Source organism: Coccinella septempunctata, chromosome X (assembly GCF_907165205.1).
Source record: "Coccinella septempunctata chromosome X, icCocSept1.1, whole genome shotgun sequence".
Classification (NCBI taxonomy): Eukaryota; Metazoa; Arthropoda; class Insecta; order Coleoptera; family Coccinellidae; genus Coccinella; species Coccinella septempunctata.
This window is the reverse complement of record NC_058198.1, coordinates 20,362,974-20,387,813: the sequence shown is the minus strand read 5'-3', so window position 1 is coordinate 20,387,813 and position 24,840 is coordinate 20,362,974. Positions and strand designations below refer to the sequence as shown.

General features: G+C 35.2%; 1 protein-coding gene across 2 annotated transcripts; it reads left to right on the top strand.

Moving 5' to 3' along the window:
* The first annotated feature begins 17,585 nt into the window (after window positions 1-17,585).
* On the top strand, window positions 17,586-18,446 carry LOC123321301. Of its 2 annotated transcripts, none has more exons than XM_044908772.1 (2): window positions 17,586-18,015; window positions 18,103-18,446. In XM_044908772.1, the coding sequence occupies exons 1-2, from the start codon at window positions 17,739-17,741 to the stop codon at window positions 18,228-18,230; spliced, it is 405 nt and encodes a 134-aa protein (XP_044764707.1). In that variant the 5' UTR covers window positions 17,586-17,738; the 3' UTR covers window positions 18,231-18,446. The 2 variants fall into 2 exon arrangements, with proteins under 2 accessions (XP_044764707.1, XP_044764706.1); XM_044908771.1 differs by having other exon boundaries at window positions 17,586-18,258; window positions 18,330-18,446.
* The last annotated feature ends 6,394 nt before the right edge of the window (window positions 18,447-24,840 follow it).

Here is a 24,840-nt window from a genome sequence, read left to right as displayed (position 1 = left end):
TTGTCTCTTATTTCAATTCACTTGACACTGGGTTGGAAGGAACACAACAGAAATTGATATTTCATAAATTTATAAAATATCCTGCGTACTTGATAAATTAAATGAAAATTACAGTACTTGCCTATATAAATGTTTTGCATGTGGAATAATTGAAAATGAAAAATTTTTGGCGAGAATAATAATAATATTTTATTTTAAAGGAAATGCTGATGCTGCTTCAGAAACTGCTGATATAGCAGATTTTCCACTGGGCACTTGTTGCTGTTGCCCAATGCATAAAAACAACATACAAATAGGTAAGAGTATTCGAAGTTTGAAGTTTTTAATGAATTTTAATTGTGAAATTTGTTATAAATAGAGGATGAACTGAAAAAAATAAAAAAAGAGTTTGTGTTTTTGACAAACATCGTGGCTGACATGAAGACAGATCTCGGAGAGATCAAATCTTCCTTAGAAGAAAAGGGGGTTCAAACAACTAAAAAGGACTCATAATTCACGAGGTTCCAGTTCCCTTTGGACGACGAGGCCTCTTTGAAAACTGTGGAAGAGTATCTCCTCAGACACGGTAATAACTATACTCTCAATATATTTCCTCTTTATTGAAAATAGATTTTTTCACAGCTAACAGAAATTGCTAACATTGGGGGAAATACCCCTTATGACTTTGTGAAGAGAGCCTTAACTGTACTCATTACAAATAAGTTTGCTGCTAAATACAGCTTCTTGGGAAGAAAGCAGAAAAGCTCCTTCAGGATTCTAAACATTTCAGACCCAGTCATAAGTAAGTATATTGATAATGTTCTTGTATCGACATTGTAGAGTTCTTAAGAAAAAAGTAAAACTAAATCGATGAAAAAATAAGTTGAGTCATGGCCTGTTGCATGTAAACAAAATAAAAATTTTAAAATGGTCCAAAAGTACATACTTTCATTCAGTTCATTATTTTTATGAATAAATTTGCTATGATATACCTACATCATTTAAGGTAAGTGTCCACAGTTCTGAATCGACCGCAACTCACGAATCACATATTACATCGAAAGGATTTTAGAATGTTTTCTATAGGAACTCATTTAAGTGCGTCAACTAATACGTATCCTAAGGCCAGTCATAAATGAGAGGTTCAGAGCTGAAGTGAACCAAGTCCATGCAGGCAAGTTTTGAGATGAATGGTGTAGAAGTTGTTTATCACCAATTAATTCAAAAGTTACTTCTTTAGATTTTAAAAGGTTAGAATGTAAGCATATGCTTACATAAGAAAAATAATAAATAAAGAACTCACTTTTGAATTAATTGGTGTTAAACAACTTCTAAGCAAGCCATTCATCTCAAAACTAGGCGGGATGGACTTGGTTCACTTCAGCTCTGAACCCCTCAAATGTCGTGGGGGTAACTTTTCCGATGCGAGCTGACTGAGGTGACATATAATATCATACGGATTGACGATCAGTGCACGCACTCCAGTGCGAGTGCATCACAAACACATAGTTTCCTCCATATAGTTCGCTCATGATTATTCGCTCACTATGAAAATCCATCGTGACATCGGCATCCGATTGACGGTCATGGACGACACGCTACAAGAAATTTATAATTTTCATTTGATTGCTTCGCGTACGATGCGGAACTGTTGACGCTAACCTTTAAGGCTTTTTATATATCTCAATACAATACAGAGTGGGCAAAATTGGTGATACCTGAACTACAACTTTTTCAACTCAACGGATATAGAGGAAAATGCACATTACGGTCTTCGTTTTTCGAGAAACTATAATAATTCCATCAAACTGCATTTCTCTGTCTTCTTTTGTTTACGAGTTATAGGTCAAAATTAAAATTTCAACTTTGGTCATTATTTCCGTTTCTGTTGAAGCTAGGATGTTGAAATGAAAACATTATACAGACCTTTTTTGATCAAGTGGCGTACTATGTTTTTTCCAACAGGTATATATTTGCTGAGCTATAACATAAAAGTGTGTTTTTTCCTATGAAAACAGTAGGTAGTTGAAAATGACTTAGAAGAGCTGATGAGGGCGATGTATGATATATTTCTGAAATGGTAGGAAAATTACGATTCTGTCTAAGTCATTTTAAACTACTGTGTGTTCATAAGAAAAAATATATTATAACTTCATGTTATAACTCATCAAATGAACCTGTAGGAAAAAATCATAGTACGCCACTGGATTGCTATAAAAAAAGTGTATCTATAATGTTTGTTTTCAACATCCTAGCACAAACAGAAACGGAGGTAATGACCAAAGTTGAAATCGGTCAAAGTCAAATTTTGGCTTATAACTCAAAAACGAATGAAGATAGAGGAATACATTTGACGGCATTATAAGTTGTTATATGTCATAGTATGGTGATGTATTGATATGATATATGACAACAGCACAATTTCAATGAAATAAATTCACAGAAACGTCCATACACTGCAAAAAAGGGATAGGAAGGAAATAGAAGACTCTAAATGGCTTAGAAGAGCCAACGAGAGGAAGACCTGATGAGTGATTCCTACTATACTTATGTATATATATATTTCTGATTTTTTGTTACTTGTAGTTGCAGTTTTTTGTAGTTCAGTTTTTTTTGTTTTGGGGCTGTAGTCCAATGTTCAAATTAGGCACATTTGATATTTATTATATTTTAATTTTTCATAAAGATTTAGAACTTACCCATGCATATTATTTTTCAATAATTTCAATTTCTTTATATGTATCAATAAATATATTGTTGATAGGTGGGATTTTAAAATACCTTTTTCGGTATATTCAATAGAGTCGGTATATCAAACTTATAAAACGCTAACCCCAAAAATAAAGCATATGCCCATTCAATGTACAACCATTGAATGTTCTTTGGGCGTATAAAATGGGCATTTGGGACGTCCAAAGAACGTCCACTCATGTACAATGAATGGTCCAGAAAATGTCCGAACCTCACTGGATTCAACATTCTATGGACATACATACAGGATGTACATTGGACGTACCTGTATGTTCGTCCATTGTACATCCTATATGCACGTCCACTGGACATCCTGTATGTACGTCCAATGTACATCCTATATGTACGTCCAATGTACATCCTATATGTACGTCCAATGTAAATCCTATATGTACGTCCAATGTACATCCTATAAGTACGTCCATTGTACATCCTATATGTACGTCCACTGGCCATCTTTTATGTACTTCCATTGTATATCCTGTATGTACATCCAATGTACATCCTGTATGTACGTCCAATGTACATCCTATATGTACGTCCACTGGACATCCTGTATGTACGTCCACTGGACATACTGTATGTACTTCCTTGTATATTCTGTATGTACGTCTAATGTACATTCGGAATGTACGTCCAATGTACATCCTGTATGTACGTCCAATGTACATCCTATATGTACGCCCACTAGGCATCCTTTATGTACGTCCAACAGACATACTGTATGTATTCATCCATTGTATATCCTGTATGGACGTCCAATGTATGTACATCCTGCATGTACGTCTATAAGATGTTAAATCGAGTGAGGTTCGGACATTATCTGGACCTATCATTGTACATGACTGGACGTACAATGGATGTCCGTCATCGGCATGTCCATTTTGTACGTCCAATGGACAATTTATGGATATACATACTGTATGTACGTCCCTTTTATATCCTGTTTGTACGTCCAATGGTCATTCCTAATGTACGTTCAATATACATCCTGTATGTACGTCCAATGTACATCCTATATGTACGTCCAATGGACATCCTTTATGTACGTCCAAAGGAGTTCCTGTATGTACGTCCATTGTATATCCTGTATAGACGTCCAATTTACATCCTGTATGTACGTCCATAGGATGTTAAATCGATTGAGAGACTATATCCTAGCGTTGATTGAAGTATCAACCAACCAATACTTCAATGAACGATCCTAGAGAGGTGGTGAAAAATTTCTGAAAATTCTACCTAGGCTACGATAATACGGTTTCAGTTTCTATTTGGCAACCGTATGAGGAGGGGAAAGGGCTACAAATCCCAAGACAAACGCAATGAATGAAAACTTTTTTGGTAGATATATGTTTATGTAAAACACACAAATGGATTTCATTCATTTCAATATGGCATTTTAAAGAAAACATTCCACTTATCTTATTTTCATTCAAGTATCTCAAACTTCAGATTATATTTTTTTGAATATTATTCTGAGAAAATAATCCAGGGAGGTGAGAAAAAACCCAACTTTTTAAGTCCACCCCCTCTACTCTAGTGGCAAAATCTTGGATCCGCCCTTTTTGAGTTGTAAAGTGTGAAAATCTTGCTGATGTTCTAGTGACAAAATCTGGTAAAAAGCTTCATTCTTAAGAAAATTTCAGTCTTGTTCTGACCTATTCTCTTGAGCTAAACAAACTTCCAAAAGCAGTCACGAAACTTATTTTCCTGATATTTATCCGACGTCCTTGTGATTACGTCCAGATTTTCTTCTCTACTATAATATTCACTGAAACTGAACTGAAAAGTAGTTGCAAGTGAAAGTGTAGAAATTTTGTGTGAAAAGCTTAGAATTTAGTGTGTTTTGTGTATTGTTCTTATGATGGTACCTATATGTGAGTAATTGAAATTTTATCGACTTATTCGTCTATTTTCCTCATTATATTAATTGAATCCAAAAATCTTTTATATTGCGAATACATTTAGGAGTTCAAACATGCCAGGACGATCAACCAAATTTCCAATTAATGAATTTGCTGCATTTGTCAATGAACATTTTCCAGATGTATCTTTCGAAACTTTACAATATTTAACAGTCAATCATGAGATCATAAGAAATGCTGCTATATTTATTTTCAAATCCGATAGTTCAAAAAGTCGTGCAATAAATATAAATAAGTTTCTCATCGTAACACAAATGAATTGAGTGAATTATTATTAAGTAATAAAACTAAAAATGAACTCATTGAAAAATCGAAAAATGTGGTGGAAAAGGTTCCTCATAAAATCGAATTGTCAAGTTTCAATGAGATTATTTTGAAAAATAAAATTTCTAAAGAGAAGATATTATGCGAAAGTTATTATTCCGATAAATCAATTTATTCTCTTCTCTGTAATCAATTAAGATTTAAAAACAACCAAAGAAATCGTAGAAATATTTGCTATTTTTCAAGAAGAAACATATCCAAAATTCGTTTTGAAGATAGTTTTGATGAATCTAGTATTTGTAGCTCAAACATTGTAGACGCTTCAAATAAAAATGTAACTGAACAAACTAACGGAAGTAAGAGCATCGAAATTGTAAGTCCTGATAGAATTATGCATTCTACGCCTATTATTAACCAAAAAATTTCATCACCTGTGAATAATTATTCATCATCAGTAAATCTTGAGGAAATGGGAAATGTTCAAACGTCATTATATTCAGAAATGGATCCTTTAATTTCATCGGATAATACTTCATCGGATAAATCTGTATTTCTGTTACCAAGAAAAAAAAAACAAGTTCGGATTTTTATTCAATTTCGCCAAATTTGGAGCATTTGCAGGATAATGAAAAAAAGTCAAAGAAATTTTGCCAAAGGGACGTATAAATTTGAATGATGTGAAGTACAGATGTAATTTCTATGGAAATTGTTCAAATAAAGAAGGTTCTTTTGTTTTGTCAGATACAGAATTCTCATCGATATGCAAAGATGAAAAATTAATTGCCGAGAAGTACATTTATGTAATCAATCAAAAGTTTGTTACTGTGAATAACACGTGTAAATTGTATTTTAAAAACTTTCGTTATGTGAAAAAATCAAAATCGTATAAAATATGCATATTGCGTTCATCCAACTTGTGAAAAATTCATTTTAGTTATAAGTCCTATATCGGATGCTCTTCCGATAGAGCATAAAGTGGAGGTGTTCAGTTCAGGTCAGGATTTCAATCATTTCAGTTGTTTTTCAACTCAGTTAAGAGGAATTAAAAGGAAAATTGTGAAAAAGGGAATATATTGAATGTTAAACCTTTAGAACAGCGTCAAAATGATGTTATCAATTTAGATGACGATAGTTTGAAGAAAAAGAATTTAGGTAATGTGAAATCAGATGATGTTTATAGAAAAGTGCGTTCGGAAGCCTTAGCAAAAAATGATAGAGATGTGAATGATTCAATTGATGTAATGAAAATGCGTAATGAATATCCAAATTACATTCAATCTGTAGGAGTCCCTTATTATATTTATGTCTATAGTATCGAACAATGAGAAATGCTAACTTCACAAAAGGGTTTAGTCCTCCATATTGATGCTACTGGAAGTTTAATACGTCATCCCGGCAATACAGGTAATAAGGTATATTATTATGCCGGGGTTATTCAAATTTCAAATACCAGTAAAATATGTCCTGTAGTAGAAATGGTCTCAAGTGAACATGATGGTGGAAGCATAGGTGCATGGCTCCTGAAATTTAGGTCTTTTTGTGTAGCCATAAGAAGTGGCCTGCTTTCCAGAAAATCGTAACAGATTTTAGCTTTGCTCTAATGAATGCTGCATCTATAGCATTGAGCTCTTTAGATTTGAAGGAATATATTAATTTAACATTCCATTGTTTGTCAAATCATGAAACTTTTCCTCGAAATAAAATTCAGATGCACCTGTGCTGTGCCCACTTGTTCAAGTTAATGGCTCGGGATGTTGATATGTATTATCAAGAGTTCAAAGTGATACAACATATTAAAGAAATTATAGCTGCGGCGTACAATATCAATGATTGGGAAATTTTCTGCGCTTGACTGAAAAGTTTTTATATTGTTACTCATTCAGAAAATAAAAATAAAACTTTCGCAAATGCTTTTCAAAATCTATAGAAAATATCAACCGGTACAGATGATTACCTCATTAATAAAGATCTACATAAAAGTAATATTATTCTCAAAAACAATGAGTCAGGAACTTATGAAGCAACGTTACTTTGCCAGTATATAAAACAGATTCTCACTTCCACTTCTTTGATTTCTGACCACGGCAATTATAACGAAAATGAATATAAAAACTTGGATTTTTTTAAACATTTCATTCCATTTTCTCCCCTCTGGAGTGGAATTTTAGTGAATAACAAAGAAAGAATGAGTAATGCTCCAGTTGAGAGATGGTTCGGGATCCTCAAAAACACCATAGCGAAGAGAGTAATGCGCCAGAGAAGTAGCCGTGTGATTAGAAAAATTAGAAAATATGTTTTATTTGCATATAAGGAAAGTTCTTCAAACATTCCGAAATCGAAATGCACGAAGGTTCGGTTCGAAAAAGATGATGTCCTTTCTTCACAAGAAGTATAGAAAAAGAAGGAAAAAGCCATGCATGATAATTTTTTAGGAGCTAATATAAAAAAGGCGCTAAAAAGTTCCCAATCATTGCAGTCAAGTGAAAAAGTTGATTCCGATCTTTGAGATCTTTGAGGGAAAGCTCGAAATCGACGCGGATTGGGTCCAATGCGACAAATGTGACGGTTGGATTCATCTCATTTGTTTCGAAAATTTAAATACAACACTCAGTGGAGAGTTCTTTTGCAAATTTTGTTCCGGAAAAATAATCGATGAGAACGGCTCTTCCTCTAGGAAAAGTGTTGTAGAGCTTGACATTTTATGTAATAATCATTTAGATTTAAATTATAAGAAATCCGATGAAGATTTGAATCGAATTGAGGAATGTACAAGAGATCAAAGATTGTCCCAAATATGGTTTAAAGAAAGGAGTATACGCGTTACTGCATCCAACTTCGGTAAGATATGTAACAGCAAGCGCGACGAAAATCTTGTAAATATTTTCAAAAATATACAAAATTCTGTAAATTTGAATACTTCTGCCACTAAACATGGGATTGACCATGAAAAGAAAGCTGTCGCAGATTATGAAGCCACAACTAATAATAAATGCATCTCTTCTGGTTTAATGGTCCATAAAATATATCAATTCCTTGCTGGCTCTACCGATGGATTAGTAAGTGATAGTGGCCTGATCGAGATTAAATGTCCATATTCATCTAGAAACTCAAATCCGAATGAGGCAGTGTTTCAAGGAAAAATGAAATCAAGTTTCATTGAAATTGATATTGTTCGAAAACCTGAGAATACTGTGGGACAGCGATTTTATTCGGTACTGAAAGCTAGGACACCTAAGGAATTCTTGACTAACGTAATATACAGGATTCCTTGTTCGAACTATACAAAGACTTATATAGGACAGACGGGACGTTACTTAAAAACTCGACTATCTGAACACAATAGAGATATGGTAAATAGCGTAAACCCACTGAAATCTAAAGAGGGCTGTACGGCTCTGGCAGAACATAGTAGAGATTTTTTACATGTTTTTAATTTTAATGAAGCGGAGGTCCTTGGCAAGCAAACAAATTTAAGAAAAAGACTGTTACACGAGATGATTGAAATCAAGAATGACTCTAATGTTGTTAATAGAAGAACTGACATTGAAAATTTGAATACAGCATATTATTCTCTTATATCCATGATGAAGAAATTGTAAACATATTGTCACCCTTGTTACGCATTTGGTTCAAGTCAGTTTCCTCATTCACTCTCGTTGGCTTGCCGAATAATGAATACATTTATGTCAAGTGAGTTGGTTCATTGTTGTATTACTGTAGCGTATTTTTTGACAAGGAAAATCATATAGTATTGTAAGTAATTTATTTGTGATTTATTGTTATTTTACCTTTTATACACCCCATATTTTGTTGACTTGTATATAAATAATTTTTTTTTATCTAATTTTAACGTCGTTTTTTGAAATTTTTTAATTGTTTTTGTAATACTGTTAGTCCATTTGTTAAATTATTGTCCTTGTAATTTTGCCTGCAAATTTCTTGTTTCGGTTGAGTCATAACATGAAGCTCTCTGTAATTTTTCTAGTGCCCTGAGGATGTTTATAAAAATAAACGAAACGTCGGCCTATACATAATTGGTTTTCTTCATAATCAGACCTCAAAACCTGTCATCTCTTCTTGGAAAAATGAAATGCTTTAATATGAAGACGGGAAAAATCTCTGTAACACATCCATACTATTTTCAAATACAGGGCCTTCTGGAAATTACCAATAGAGATTGGTGTGATTTCATTGTTTGGACGTTTAAAGGAATCAAAGTAGAACGCGTATTAAGAGATCGTAATTGTTGGATTCGAATGTTTTGAAATTGAAAAGATTTTCTTATTTCATAGTATTACCATTTTTATCACAAGGCACCACAATTCCTTCTTTTGTAAAATGGCGAGCACCAAATGACTTTTTCATTTTACCAAATGGATTAGTATCTCCTTCGGATTATTATAAGGATATCGGTAAAAATTATTATATTGCTTTATTTTTCTAATTTCAAATGTGATATTGCTGAGGTCACAAGTGAAGATTTCAATATTTTGTCAGGAAAGGCATGGCTGACAAACTTCTTGTTAGACATTTGTTTAAACATAATCAACAGCAATAAGAATGAATTTCAAATTGTCCCTTGTTTACTGGCAACAAGAATAGTTTCATATGGTTGTGGAGAATATCATCCATCAATTTTGGATTTAGAATTTGAGAAGGATTTGATAGCATTTCCCATTCTCCAAAATTATTCGGATAAAATGGACCAATCTGCCCTTCATCACTTTTGTTTAGCAATTGTTGATATGAAAAATAAAACTTTCTGTTTTTTGAATCCGTATATAAGCACATAATTTGAAACTTCGAAATATTTGGAACATTTTTTAAAATATTTGAATTTTATTAATGAAGTAAAACATACTTCTCTTCAAACGCACGATTGGTTAATTCAACTGAAAAAGCAAGATAAACAAGACGACGGTTATAATTGTGGAGTTTTTGTTATTTATTGTTTCGATAAATTAGTTGACGGGGAAAGTTCATTGAATGATATTAATATTACGCAGTATAGACAAAATTTAACGAACATCATCATTCATTCTTCGGATAATATGTCTGAAAAATGCTTATTATGTGGAAATGAAGTCTTGGTTGTTTGTAATTCAGTAAAATGCAGTAGTTGTCGTAGAAAATTTCATGTGAAGTGTATTCCTAATTTAAATTCCGGCCATACTTTTGGTATTTGTCGATTGTGTTTGCTAAATTAGGGTTCTAAAATGAAATTGTACTCACTCTTCATTCATTACATTCAAATATTCATTAGAATATACCTAGATTATCGATATCATGAAGTGTACTGTCGTTCTTAATTACCCATTTATGTTCGTTGAAGTGAGTTTTGAAAGTTTGATTATGATATACATATGTAGTGTATATAATAATGTGATTACATATATTATAAACTGTGTATGTATCTTTATTTATATGTTTATGTATGATTATTTGTAATGATGGTTGATTTCTCCTACTCTTCATTTGTAACTATGTTCAATTATAAGTATTTATTATGTATATTTAATCTTTGTCAACAATTTATTTTTATTTGTCAGATTTGTTTCATTTTGTTCGATAATTACGTATTGAAGATTTTTCTGGTGTGCATTGAAAATTGTAATAGAATTTAGTTTCCTTTTTATAAAAACACTCATAACATAATTTACCATCTTTCAATTGAATATCCTGTCATTGTCCTTCACCTTCCCATATTCCTGGCAAGATATGCCTCTACACCTCCACGTGATTCTTGCTGGGCAACGTTAACATTCTATGAAAGTTATTCAAGATATAAGAATTGTCTAATTTTATCAGATTTCAAAATATAAGTTATTGATATCTTACTTAATAAATTATATCATAAATCTTCATTGAACGTTGACGGCAAATTAGAGGTTACCTGCAAAAATGTTATTTTTTACAAAAAGGAAAACCAAATTCATTTCAGAATTGGAATCGATAGAGCATTCAATTACGCACATTTTAGCGAAAAAATCAACAACGAACACGAGGTATTTTCGGAGATATAGAATTTTTACGGAAACGGAAAACCGTTGCTGGCTCAAAAATCCTATTCTGTCAAGTCCTGACGGCGTCCCAAATTCATTTGAGAGTTGGAATCGATAAAGCATTATATTACGCACATTTTAGCGAAAAAATAATCAACGAACACGAAGTATTTTCGGAGATATAGAATTTTAACGGTAACGGAAAACCGTTGCTTTCTCAAAAATCCTATTCTGTCAAGTCCTGACGGCGTTCCAAATTAATTTGAGAATTGGAATCGATAGAGCATACAAATTTTGGCTAAAAAATTATCGACGAACACGAAGTATTTTGGGAGATATAATTTTTTCACTTACATTGTACGGGTATCAATGAACAGGCAATAACTACTTAGAATCAAATGCCAGAAGACATAGGTTGTATTGAAATAATGAGTAAATTTCATTATTCCGCTCATTCCAATGAAATAATATCGAAATACAAGCGAATGAATCGTTCGCTTCCTTCTGTGCAGTTTGGCAACGCCGCGCATGGTCGACTCTCCATCGCGCCGTCGAAGCACCGTACGTCAGAAACCGTGGCTGGGAAACCGTTGCTAAGTTCACACTAGTCTTAATTTGTCGAACGCGTTGTTTAAATACTCACATGTCCATTTTCTTTGGTAACTTGAAGAATGTTAGTTCAGGATGATCTTTTTTACTGTTATTACAATTGATCATCATGCAATACGTTTCGGCAGACATTTTCAAGAGAAATACTTGTATTAGGAATACTCACAAAAATTTTAAACTGCAGATACGAGCTCTACGAAAGAAATAAAGTAGAGACAATCTCTTAAGTAAATAAATATATTCTTCATAACCTCAAAGATGCATAACCTATCGTATCCTTCCAAAATCTGATTAACTTTTCGAAATGGCCTTCACTTGAATATTTTATCCAGTGCAATTTACACCCGAATCACCAGATGGCGCTCACGAACATTTAGTCGCTTCGTTTTCCATCTTCCTAACTCTATCATCTTTGGTAGCTTACAGCGTCCGGTAGTCAAATTGTGTCCGTTGCCTATTCGTTAAAACGTTTTCCTCTGATATTTTTTGAATTAACCTTTTTTTCTCTCATTTCAATTTCAAGTTTTGTTTTAGCTTACGTTCAAAATCTTTGGAAATCTTCAAAATTTTATAAAATGATAATTTTTTGGTATTTTTTTTTGTTACGCGTTCTTGGAGCACATGTCCATCTCTGCGGACAACTGCGAGGGCGAGGGGTCAGGAAATACATATGTGATTTTGCGCGATCGGTACCTAATTAACCGTCATCGCCGCAATATCGTTAAAATGTTCGAAGTTGGTGTTTATCTGCCGGAGTCCAGGTCTTGATCGTTGGTTCTGCAGAAAACATCAGGTGAGCTTATTTTTCGTATCTTTTTCCTGAGTTTTCTCATAGCGTAGTAAACTTTTGACTTTGTACCATAGTTATATTAGACTATTTCAGTGATGATTCCTGAATATTTTATTATTTTCAAATTGTTTGATATTTTGAGAAATTTGAGAATAAAACCTTGTCGGAAACCTCAGATAATGAGAGTTCCTACATGGAAGCGACCAATGCTGAAGAATTCAGCGACGGCGAACACGAAGAGCTTGTAAAGCTCAGAGAAGAAAATGGGCAGTTGAAAGCTCAAATTGTCGAACTGACTGAAACTGTGTCACAGTTGGTCGGTGAGATTCGCCTCTTGAGAGAGGAAATGACCCGAAATAATATGCCGAAATCTCATACTTACGCCTCAATCATAAAACCAAAAATAATTCCCTTAAGAGAATTGTTTCACAACCTGAAAGAAGGAAAAATGATGCAACACTGGTTGCAAAGGAGCCGAACGAGCCCCCAACTAAACGCGCGCTAAAAAAAAGCTCCTCTTCTGACGAGGAGACCGTCAAGAAGACAATGAGAGTTGCCAAAAGGAATAAAATCCCACCTATCACGATGATGGGTACATCAGATTGGGTAGAGATCTCAAAAGCTCTCTATACCAAGAAACTCAGTTATAACCGGGCTACCGTAGTGAAAGACGGTGAAAAAAATCATCGCGTCAACCGTAGATGATTTTAAAAAAATCACAAAATTCTTCAAGCAGCATGGTAAAGAATTTTTTACCTACCAAATGGAGGAGGAGAAGAAGATATATGCCGTCATCAGGCATTTACCAATCGACGCTGATCTTGCGTTGATTAAGAACGACCTGATCAGAATATCAGACGATGAGGTGTCCAGAATGACATCGAACAAGACGAAGAAGCCCATACCTCTCTACCTTGTTAAAACCCCGAAAAAAGAAATCTTCGAAGTGAAGCGACTCTACAATCTCTGTATTGTGGTTGAACACAAAAAGTGGCCTGAAAGTCCAAGCCAGTGCTTTAGGTGCCAAAGGTACGGACATGCACAAAACAAATGCTCCTGAAGTGAGAAATGCCACATGCGTGTTATGTGGAGAAGAGGGCCATCCAGCTAGCTACAAAGGATGTAGCGAGTTCAAGCTGGTGACTAGAAAGAAGAATTCCCGAAAACGAGCTGAACAGAAAAAGCCGGTAACAAAAGCAACAACTACTATTAAAAAAATTCAGGAAGTAGTGAAGGCCAAACCTGCAGAACAGGAAAGGAAAAGGAAGACTCCAAAACCGGTTCAGAAAAAAGAAGAACAGAAAGCTGTATTCGGGTTCGGTTTTCGGACAGTCCGAGAATGGTTCTAGAACTGCGCAGAGGTTTCAATACTAGGGCGCAACAGTTTTGCGCAGTTCTAAAACAATTCTCGCACTGTCAGAAAGCCCAACCCGAATACAGCCGAAGAAGCCGCCAGTGAAACAGGCTGTGAAGAGTCAACAGGAGAATTTCAATTTTCAATTTCAATTTATTGTTAAGACATAAATTCCTTCATACAAAATACACCAAGATCATAATACACATATATTATTATTATCCCCGCGGCAAGCCAGACACACCTAGGCAGAATGCCTGTGTTGTGAGTCTCACACACTGTCAGGGATCTGTACAATGTATATATCATCAAATAAATCGGAGTACAGAAAAGATAAACAAATCTGTTGTGAAAAATTGTACAGAAATAGAAACAACAAGGAAATTAACCTATCTACAGGTTGAGAGGTCAGAGGAGAAGAAACAGATATCTGAATCAGCCGATGCTTTAGATATCTTCACGGAAAAAAAATTCCAAGAAATTACCTAGAAAAGGTAGAGCCGCTCTAACAAATATCGCGAATGCAATTATGAGGACAGAACACCACCCAGAAAAATGGAAAACAGCGGAAGTCATAGTATTCAATAAACCAATCAAAGGGAAGAAGTTCCCACAAAACTAGAGACCGATAAGTCTACTGTCGGCATTAGGAAAAGTAGTAGAAAGAATTATCGCCACGAGGCTGAATGAGGAAACCGAAAATCTGAAACTGATACCACCAGAACAGTTCGGATTCAGAAAAGAGCATTCAACAGAGCAACAATCATTAAAGCTCACAGAGTACATTACAGAGGGATTCCAAAATAAACAAGCTACGGGTCTTGTTTTCCTAGACGTCGCCAGAGCATTCGACAGAGTATGGCATGAAGGATTAATATATAAGATGAGATGTGCTGGATATTCGATCAAAATACATATGCAAGTTGATCAGGAATTATCTCAAAAATAGAAAATTTTACGTGAAAGTGGCAGGAGAATGCTCCTCAACAAGAGATATAGAGGCTGGAGTACCCCAAGCATCAGTACTTGGGCCACTTCTGTACAACATATACATCCACGATATTCCGAAAAATCCAAGAACCATGCTAACGTTATATGCTGACGACACAGGCATAGCAACTCGACACCGCAACCCAGAAGTAATAGAACGAGCTCTACAAGAGACGATTGACGAAATAAATGACTGGTGCATAAAGTGGAAAATCAAGGTCAATGGACAAAAGAGCCAAGCAATATTACTACAGAAGAGAAGACTGCGACCCACAACGAAACTGGAAGTTGACGGCGAAGAAATCGACTGGAAAAATGAAGCCAAATATTTAGGAATAACGGTCTGATAAATCATTTCCTTGTAGAGACATGTTAGATTGATTTTCACGGAACTTTGAGGAAAGCAGTTGGTCAAAAAACTACATTCAACTAATGCCAACGTTTCGTGGATATATTTCTACTTCTTCAGGGCTACAAAAGAGAAATTTACAGAGATTGAATATGGCACAAATATATCTGGTATGAAAATAGAATAATAGATTAAAAAACAATGGTTTCAAAATAAACACATATAACAATTGGTAACAAAATCGTACAATTGAAACCATATACTAAAATTACACTTATTCGATTTATTTTTTTTTTCTATTTGGATTCGACAGAAACATATATTTAAAATCGAAAAAACCTTACCAAAGTCGAACTTATGTTTTACTTGTAGAGAAACTTAGGAAAACTCCGTCTAAAATTTTGAGGCAAAATACAAATCATCACAACGACGTGTTACATTCAATGAGTGTGCCGAAACTGAAATATTTATTTCGATCTTAACCTGTTCAACCCCAGGTGGAGTCCAGAATATGTTGTTAAAAAAGTTGAATTCCCAGCTCATTGTAATGAATATTTATTTTTGAAAAGATCCCATATGTTATTATATATCAAGCTCAAATTTTGTGTGTCAGTTCTGCAATTAACGGTATCATTGAGTTTTATGTATATCATTTCACTGATGGTATTTTTTGTATAATTTCTTTCTATGTCTAAAACAGAAACCGCTTGAAAATTTAATTGATGTTTATTATTAAAATAGTGGGTTGCAACGGCCGTCTTTGTATCTTAGATCTAAAATCTTCTTGACAATCGTATTTGTGCTGACTTATCCAATTTTTTAGATGTTGTTTAGTTTGGCCAATGTAACTCTTCGAACAATTACTGCAAGGGATCTTATAAACCAATTCGCTCTGATCCAACATAGGGTCAACGTCCTTCAATTTAGAGAATAATGCGTTACAAGTTGAGATGTTGTATGAAACTAATTTTATGTTATTGGAAAACGATTTTATGAGCATATTTATTTTGTTAGTGAGTCCAGGGATGTATGGAAATATTACATAATATATACTTTGAGTACTATTCTCATTTTCCACACTTGCACCTATCGGTCTTATTTTAGTGTAGTTGTTCCCAGATATACCAGATATATTTGTGCCATATTTAATCTCTGTTAATTTCTCTTTTGTAGCCCTGAAGAAGTAGAAATATATCTACGAAACGTTGGCATTAGTTGAATGTAGTTTTTTGACCAACTGCTCTCCTGAAAGTTCCGTGAAAATCAATCTAACATGTCTCTACAAGGAAATGATCTATCAGACCATAATACCAACATTGGAAGTTTCTTCGAGCGAATTGGCCTGAACTACGGAGATTATGTGAGAACACAATTAAAAAATTGGATTGAATGTGACAAGAAAGTTGCATCTCTACATAACCGAAAAATTTTCCTACTTGAATGCAGACGAAATCAAGTATTCCCGAAACATATCACCAATAATATTTATTGTTTAAATATTTTAATGTTAGAAGATAACAGCCCTTTTGTCAACCAAACTAAGAAAATCATACATAGGTCTCAAAGATCAGTTTTGAATTTTGAAATTAGAATCACTATTTGGAAATTAAGAATTTTGAAGGACAAATTGGAGGAGATTAGACACTATTTGTATTCATCGATACCTTATAATGTATATCAGAATTTTTCTAGAACATGTGGTAACAACTTCGAAATAAGGTTCAATAGAATAAGAAATACGAACATTCGTAAGTTACAATCGTTAATCTCAGATTTTTCAAGTGCTGTACTTGTTTCTGAATTACAACCTAAATTTTTGTGTAATTACACTGATGCGATTGTGCCGCAGAATATAGGATCAATATTATCACTGGGTCCAAAATTCAGTGTTCCGTTATCCAATTTCAACCCAATTCCGACTATTATCAAGGATTTTGAAGTCGCCATTCAAAGTGTTCATTCGGGCGAAGATAGCAAAAATTTATAACGTAGTAGAGGCACGAATATAATAACAAATTTTTGGCATAAATCTCAACATCGAAAAATCAAACACCCACTGCTAAAATCATTTATTAGTACAAAAACGTTCATAAAAAATCATCCAGAAATTATTATAATGAGAGCAGATAAAGGTAATTCTACAGTTATTATGTTTGAGAACGAGTACTCACAGTATCAAGACAAGATGGCGTCGAATGAGAGTGACTCTGAAGCAAGCTCCCAAAAAGATGGGAAAGAAGACGGTGTCGATTGTGCATACTGCGTAAGATCCGTTAAGAAATTCGTGAAATGTGGGAAGTGTTTCAATATTTTCCACGAATCATGCCTAATCAAAGAGGGAAGTGTGAAAAATGCTAAATGCAAACATGAGAGGTTAGGAAATTACCGGTCGTCATCAACGGAGAAGGAAGATCCAGTTGATACGAAAAATAAGATATTGGAAATCGAAAATTTATATCTCAAACAACTTATGAAGGAAATGACAGAGAAAAATCAAGTGCTTATGCAGAATAATATTCTCCTATTAGAAAAAATCAAAATATTGGAAGGTAAAAAAAAAAAGGAAGAAATATCCTTTGCAGAAGCAGTAAAAAAATCTAATTCATCCATCAATTCAAACGTAAACAAAACAATCTCAATTGTCAACGATCAAAAACCACCAACAAAAACATCATCGAACCACAGAAACAGTAGTGATATATCTGAACTACCACATTCCGAAACTATGACGTTGAACAACAAAGCCAAATATAACCTAGAAAAAACCAAAAACACGTCGAAAATACAACAAGAAAATAATACTGCCCCTGAAGGTGCATCAGGATTTATAACTGTCAGATCGAAAAGAAATAGAAAGGGTGATGTAGGAACAGGGATTTGCGAGAATTCAAGTTTCAAGTCATCTAAAGCTATCAAAGATGAGAAGGATAGAAAGTTATGGCTATTTGTATCTCGAGTACATGAGAATGTTGAAGATGAAGAAATAAAAGCATATATTTTGAGTAAGGGAAAATTGGAAGAAAACCAAGTTTATGCAAGAAAATTGAATACCAGAAACCAAGAGGACCTAAACTATAAATGTGTTCTAGTTGGTGTTCCTATAACCATGAAGGAGGAAATATACAAGAGTGAATTTTGGCCATCAGGAATTAGATATTCAAGATTTGATTTCACCAAAGGACAACATTTTTTAGAGAAGCAGAAAGTATCAGTTTAAATATTAAATCTATTGAAGAAGAGAAGAGGTATGACAACATCAAAATTAAGCAGAAAAATGAGTATTTCAGCATATTACATCAGAATGTATGTTCTTTAGGAAATGCAAGGGAACTATTGGAAGCAATTTTGATAGAACAGCTTGATATAAAAATCGTGTGCTTAACTGAGCACTGGAAAACCGAAGAGCAACTGGAATATCATGGAGTAAGGAATTTTTCATTACGAACTTTTTTTGTAGAGAGAAAAATAAGCATGGAGGGGTAGCTATTTGCGCAAGAAATAAAATACAGACCAAAGGGAGAACAGATATTAAAAAACAGTCGAGGAAAGGGAATTGTGAATGTGCTGGGATAGAATTTAAACTAGATAGAGAGAAACATGTATATATGGCAGTTTATAATGATGGAAATATCGAAACACTGACAGCAGCGATGGAACCTATATTACATAAACTTATGGAGGAAAATATTACAGTCACCATAGTTGGAGACTTCAACATAAATATGTTGGAGAACTCAACAAAGAGACAAACACTACTGGATCTTCTGAGATCATATAACTTACAACAGACAATTTATCAACCAACAAGAATAACAGCTACAACAGCCACATGTATTGATAATATTTTCACGAATACTGGGGAAAACTGCTCAACCAATGTCATACAAACACACATATCTGATCATACTGCACAGAAAATAACATTTACAGTGAAACAAAGACAAAAAAATTATACATTCAAACGCACATTTTCACAGAAAAACATTGAATATTTCAAACAACTGATACACAAAGAAAAGTGGACATCCATTTACAAATTAGCGACTAACAACGTGAATGCTCAATTTGATGAATTCCATCGATTATATCTAGAAAGTTTCAATGAAGCTTTCCCACTAAAAAAGATAATGGTGCGCAGAAAACCAAAATCAATAATACAAGACATGGAAATAAAGGAAATGAAGAACAAATTAGACATACTATTAGTCATGAGCACATATGATAAATCGTTAAAGACAAATACCGTGAAACCAAAATCCAATATGACAAATTACTGAAGCAACAAAAGATGAAAAAATATGATAAGCTAATTGAAAGTTCTGACATTAAATGCAAAACTGTGTGGACATTGGTGAACTCTATCAAAAATGTGAAGCAGAGAAAAATTGAAGTAGATGGAGATCCACAAAATATCGCAAATGAAATTAATAAACACTTCATAAAGACAGGTATAACTTCAACAGAAAGCATTATGAACAATAATAATGATGAAAAATTCGAAGAATTAGATAAATCCATCCGTTTAAAGAAAATCTCCCCATCAGCAATCAAAGAGGTTATAAAATCTTTAAAAAATAAACGCTCCAGTGGATATGACGAAATATCAAATCATATAATTAAGCAAACAGCAGAAAAAATAATTGAACCTCTCAGCCATATAATCAATAACTCTCTCGAACACGGTATTTTCCCTGATAAATTAAAAATTGCAATTGTGAAACCAATACATAAAAGGGGCGATATGAATGACTTTAATAACTATAGACCTATAAGTATCCTGCCAAGTTTCTCCAAGATATTCGAGATGATATACTGTACTCAATTAATGGAGTTCCTATTGAGAAATGAAATACTCAGAGATAATCAACATGGTTATACAAAAGGAAAATCTACAAAGACAGCAGTGTACAAATTCATTAATAAAATAGTTGAAGCATTTGAAAGTGGAAACCTAGCTATTGGAATATTTCTTGACCTAACCAAGGCATATGACTGCCTGGACAGTGAAAAACTATTGGGGAAACTAGAAAGATATGGAATTAGAGGACCTGCCTTGCAGTGGGTGAGGTCATATTTCACAATAAGAAAACAGATGGTGGAAATGGAAGTGGAAGGAGAAGTTGTGAGATCAAATATGGAGGAACTGCTTTTGGGTATTCCACAAGGAAGCATTGCTGGACCAATATTTTTCATAATATATATATCAATGACTACGCAGTTAGCTATGACAGTGAGAATAATGAAATAACAGTAATTAACTATGCAGACGACACCAGCCTACTTGTTGTAGAGGATTTATATCCAGATTTGAGGAACTTATGTGAAAGTAAAATGGAAGAAACTGATGAATGGTTCAAAAGTAACAACCTCCTTTTGAACAAAGAAAAAACCAAAATCGTACTATTCACTCCAAGCAGTACAGGTATCGAAGAACTTAATTCCATAACACTGAATCAAAATAAATACCAACTTGTGGAGCATACAAAGTTTTTAGGAGTTCACATAGATAGTCATCTGGACTGGAATCTCTGTATTTTGAAATTTTTTCAGTGTGCCTATCTAGAAGATTGTTATTATTTGGAATTGCCAAGTCGATGAATAGTGCTCTGTCCTCATCCTTATTGAGCAATATGAGGTCTGGTCTATTGTGGGTTATTTTTCGGTCTGTGAGAACCGTGCGATCCCAGTAGAGCTTGTGATGTTCGTTTTCCAGCACAGCATCCGGATGGTAATTGTAATAAGGAACCTTTTTCGAAGTTAGAAGTTGGTGTTTTATTGCCAATTCTTGGTGAAGAATCTTGGCAACAGCATCATGTCTATTTTTATACTCCGTGCCCGCGAACTTCTGACATCCCCCGGTGATGTGCTGGATAGTTTCATGTGTCGCACAGCCATAACGACAGCTATCGTCCGCCACTGAGGCATCCTTGGCGATGTACTTCATGTAATTTCTTGTTGGAATCACCTGATCCTGGATGGCGAGCATGAAGCCCTCTGTCTCAGGAAACAACCTTCCGGAAGTCAACCAGTAGTTCGACGCAGATATGTCGACGTAATCATGGTTGACCTCGTTCTGGTGCCTCCCATGCAAAGGTTTGCCAATCAGTTTCTGCATTTTACTTTCTGCAGAGTGTTCGACGTTTTCCAAGTGATCCTGTTGTAGCTTTAATGGTGTAGAACTATCAGCAACACAAACTACTCGATGGAGTTCTGACGAAGCTGCCTTGCTCAAGAAATTTCCTTGGGACATACGGTTGGACAAATCAACAATTCCTCTACCCCCAAGATGTCGTGGCAGCTCTGTCCGTTCTATTGAGCTTTTGGTGTGATGTTTATTGTGTTTAGTCAGCATCGTCCTTATTTTTCTCTGTAAAGCTGCTAAATCGGTGGTCGTCCAAGAGATAATACCAAATGAATAGCTCAGCGCCGAGCAAGCGTAGGTGTTAATCGCTTTTATCAGATTCTTGCTGTTGAGACCAGTTCTCATTATCCTCCTCAATCTTCGGGTGAACTCCTCCGTTAATTCTTTCTTCATCTGGGTCTGATTGATTTTTCTTGCCTGTTTTATGCCTAGATACTTGTATGTGTCTCCTTCCTTTAATGCTTCAATTTCTGCACCTTCCTTGAGTTTGAACGTACCATCTTCTATTTTCCCTCTCGGTATGTTAAGCAGTCGACATTTTTCTAGTCCAAACTTCATTTTGATGTCTTCCGAGAATCCTTCCACCATTTTCAGCATCAGTTGCATTTGTTTTTTGGAAGATGCGAAGAGTTTCAAATCGTCCATGTAAAGTAAATGATTCAGTTTCATCATAGTTCTACTGCCGCTCTTGATGGAAAATCCGTAGTCCGTAGAATTCAATCTATGAGACAAGGGATTCAGGGCCATGCAGAACCACAGAGGGCTCAGCGAGTCTCCTTGGAAAATTCCGCGTCTTATTGGAATAGGTCCTGTTGTAATGGAGCAATCTGCTGCTTTAATTTGAAGACTAGTACGCCAGGTTGATATGGCGTTTTTCAGGAACTTAACAATATTGGGATCCACCTTGTAAATCTTCAAGATCGTCAAGAGCCATTCGTGGGGTATAGAATCGAATGCTTTTTTGTAGTCTATGTACGCAGCGTAAAGATTCCTCCGCTTGGAGAACGCTTGATTGCAGACAACTGAATCAATTATTAGCTGTTCCTTGCACCCTCGGCTGTCTTTGGTGCATCCTTTCTGTTGCATGGCGATGATGTTATTCCTTTCGCAATGGTTGTGAATTCAGTTTGAAATGCACGATGTGATTAATTTGTACATCGTTGGAAGACATGTGATTGGTCGGTATTTAGATGGGTCTTCTGTATTCCTTTGGTCTTTAGGTAACAGGTACGTTGTGCCATGTGTAAGGAATATAGGCATTCTTCCAGGATTTTCAATGACATCATTTATTGCGGAGGTCAATTTGTCATGCATGATCCAAAGTTTCTTGATCCAGAAGTTCTGTAATCCATCAGGCCCAGGTGCTTTCCAATTGTGTAGTCCACTGATAGCTGATTTTACTCCTTCAATTGTGATCATGTCATGCCGCATCGGCTCATACTTCATAGCTTCAGACTTTTCATCATCAATCCATCCGGTATCTCCATTGAACTGAGGTTTCGTTGATAATTGTTCGGTCCAGAATTGTTCAATGGTTTCCTTTGGTGGTAACTTTCCATTTTCTCCATCCGACGATGTGAGTGACCGGTAGAAAGTTTCTTCCGACTTTTCGAATGAATTATTGTCTCTTTTCCGGCTATAATTGCTTTTATATCTCCTCAGGCGTTCTGCATATAGACTTAATTTTTGCTTCAGAGTGTCGAGGCAGTGGTGAGCTGTAGCATTCTCCGTCTCCCGTTCTGTGTGTGTCCTGTTTCTATCCATGATCTCTTTGGCAGCTTTCACAACCTTTCTTCCTCGATTCCCGTTCAAGTACTCCGTCAGTCGTCCAATGTCTCTTCTTAGCCTTTCTGTTTTGTGTTGAAGACGTTTCTGCCATGCTGGCGCGTTTAATTTGTGTAATTTTGGACCATTGTTGTTCGTTCCGTGAATTTTTGCCCCTATGGTTTCCGCTGTCGTCAGCGCTGCACAGTAAAAAACTAGATGCAGATATTCCAATGAACTTCCGTTCTGTAGGTACTCAGGTAAAACGTCCTTATTCAAGATGTCGATTATAAGTGACAGCTTCTTGGATGTATTGAGTCGGGGAGGTGTTATTCGATGAAGAGGATCTGTCCCTTCCAGTTCGGCGAAGTATCTCCTCATGTCAGAGTCAACTTGTCGGTGGAGCTCCTCCCTATCGTCCTGGAGTTCAGGCTCACTTGGGTTGCAAGATGGACTTTCAGTATCAATGTCTTCTGGGTGTTGTTGCCCAGGCATGTGAATTTCATCAGAGGTGTTGGTGTTATTCTCTATTGCTAGCGGATGCTGAAGTTCTCGTTTAATTGCGTCGATTCGAGCCGTTGGTATGAGTTTATTTCTCAGAATTACGCGGTACTGGTCTGCCACTCGTTGTTCAGTGACATTGAGATTTGGGTAGGCGTTGCAGAATTCCTCATGGAGCCTTTTCCTATAGTTGTTCGTGTTCTGCCCTAGTCCCGTGATGGAGTTATATATGCGCACAATAGTTTCATTCATGGACGTTGTCCACTTCATGCGCTTTCTAACTAACCCCGCTTGGGTGAGCACTGGCTGAATATCCTGCGCAGCACCTTCAGCGGTTCGAGTCGGCAATTGAATTGGACTCGTTGGTTGCTGTTGTTGCTTTGGAGGTGTAGCTTCTTTTGCAGCAGGAGCCCGCTTCCTCAACATCCTGCCACCGACGTCCCGCATGCTGTCATGTCCAGCATGCATTATTCTTATTATTATTATATGACTAACATGTTGTCTGATGAAACTACATATAAAAAAATTAAGAACGATATTACTAATAACGTCCAAAGGGGAGGAAATGAATTAATTGATGAATTAAAGAATAATTCTATTATTGATGAAAGAGAATCGTTGAAAATGAAAAAATACAACTCAACCCCACTTAAATTGTATGGTCTTAGAAAAGTCCATAAGCCCTCATTAAATTTAAGACCGATAGTAAGCTGCATAAATTCGCCTTCTTATAACATATCATGTTATGTACATCAAATAATGAGTCAAGTCACGTCAACCTCTCCATATAATGTAAAGAATTCTTTTGAATTCGTGTCCTCCATTGAATCAGTTTCGATCCCGGAGGGTTATTGTCTAATTTCCCTAGATGTGGTCTCATTATACACCAACATTATCCAGAGTGTAGTAGTTGAAACAGTAAAGAAACGATGGAAGTATATTTCGGCCTTCACAAATATTTATAAAAATGATTGAATTCATTTTTTCATCCAGTTATTTCAAGTTCAATAATGAGTATTACAAACGAATATCTGGCATGGCAATGGGCAACCCAGCCAGCCCTTCATTAGCAAATTTATTTATGACAGAACTCATTCATGAGTGTAAAAAAAGATTGCCTTTTAATATCCTGGTTCTTAAATTGGTACCTGAATGACATGTTTTTAATAATTCCGACCAACAAATGTGAAGAACTTTTAACTGTTTTCAACCAATTCCATCATCGCATCCAATTTACTTTGAAGATGGAAAGGGACAATTCTTTGCCATTTTAGGACGTCACAGTTCACAAAAAAAATGATGGCTCTCTGATCACAAACTGGTATAGAAAACCGACTAGATCTGGGCGAATTGTAAATTATAATTCACACTGCAACTTTTCATATAAAGTAGCAGCAATTAGAAACCTTATGTTTAGATC

Bases quoted from the DNA above. Each gene is read 5' to 3' on its own strand.
- LOC123321301 (XM_044908771.1), top strand. From the start codon at position 17,739: ATGACGTTGAACAACAAAGCCAAATATAACCTAGAAAAAACCAAAAAC.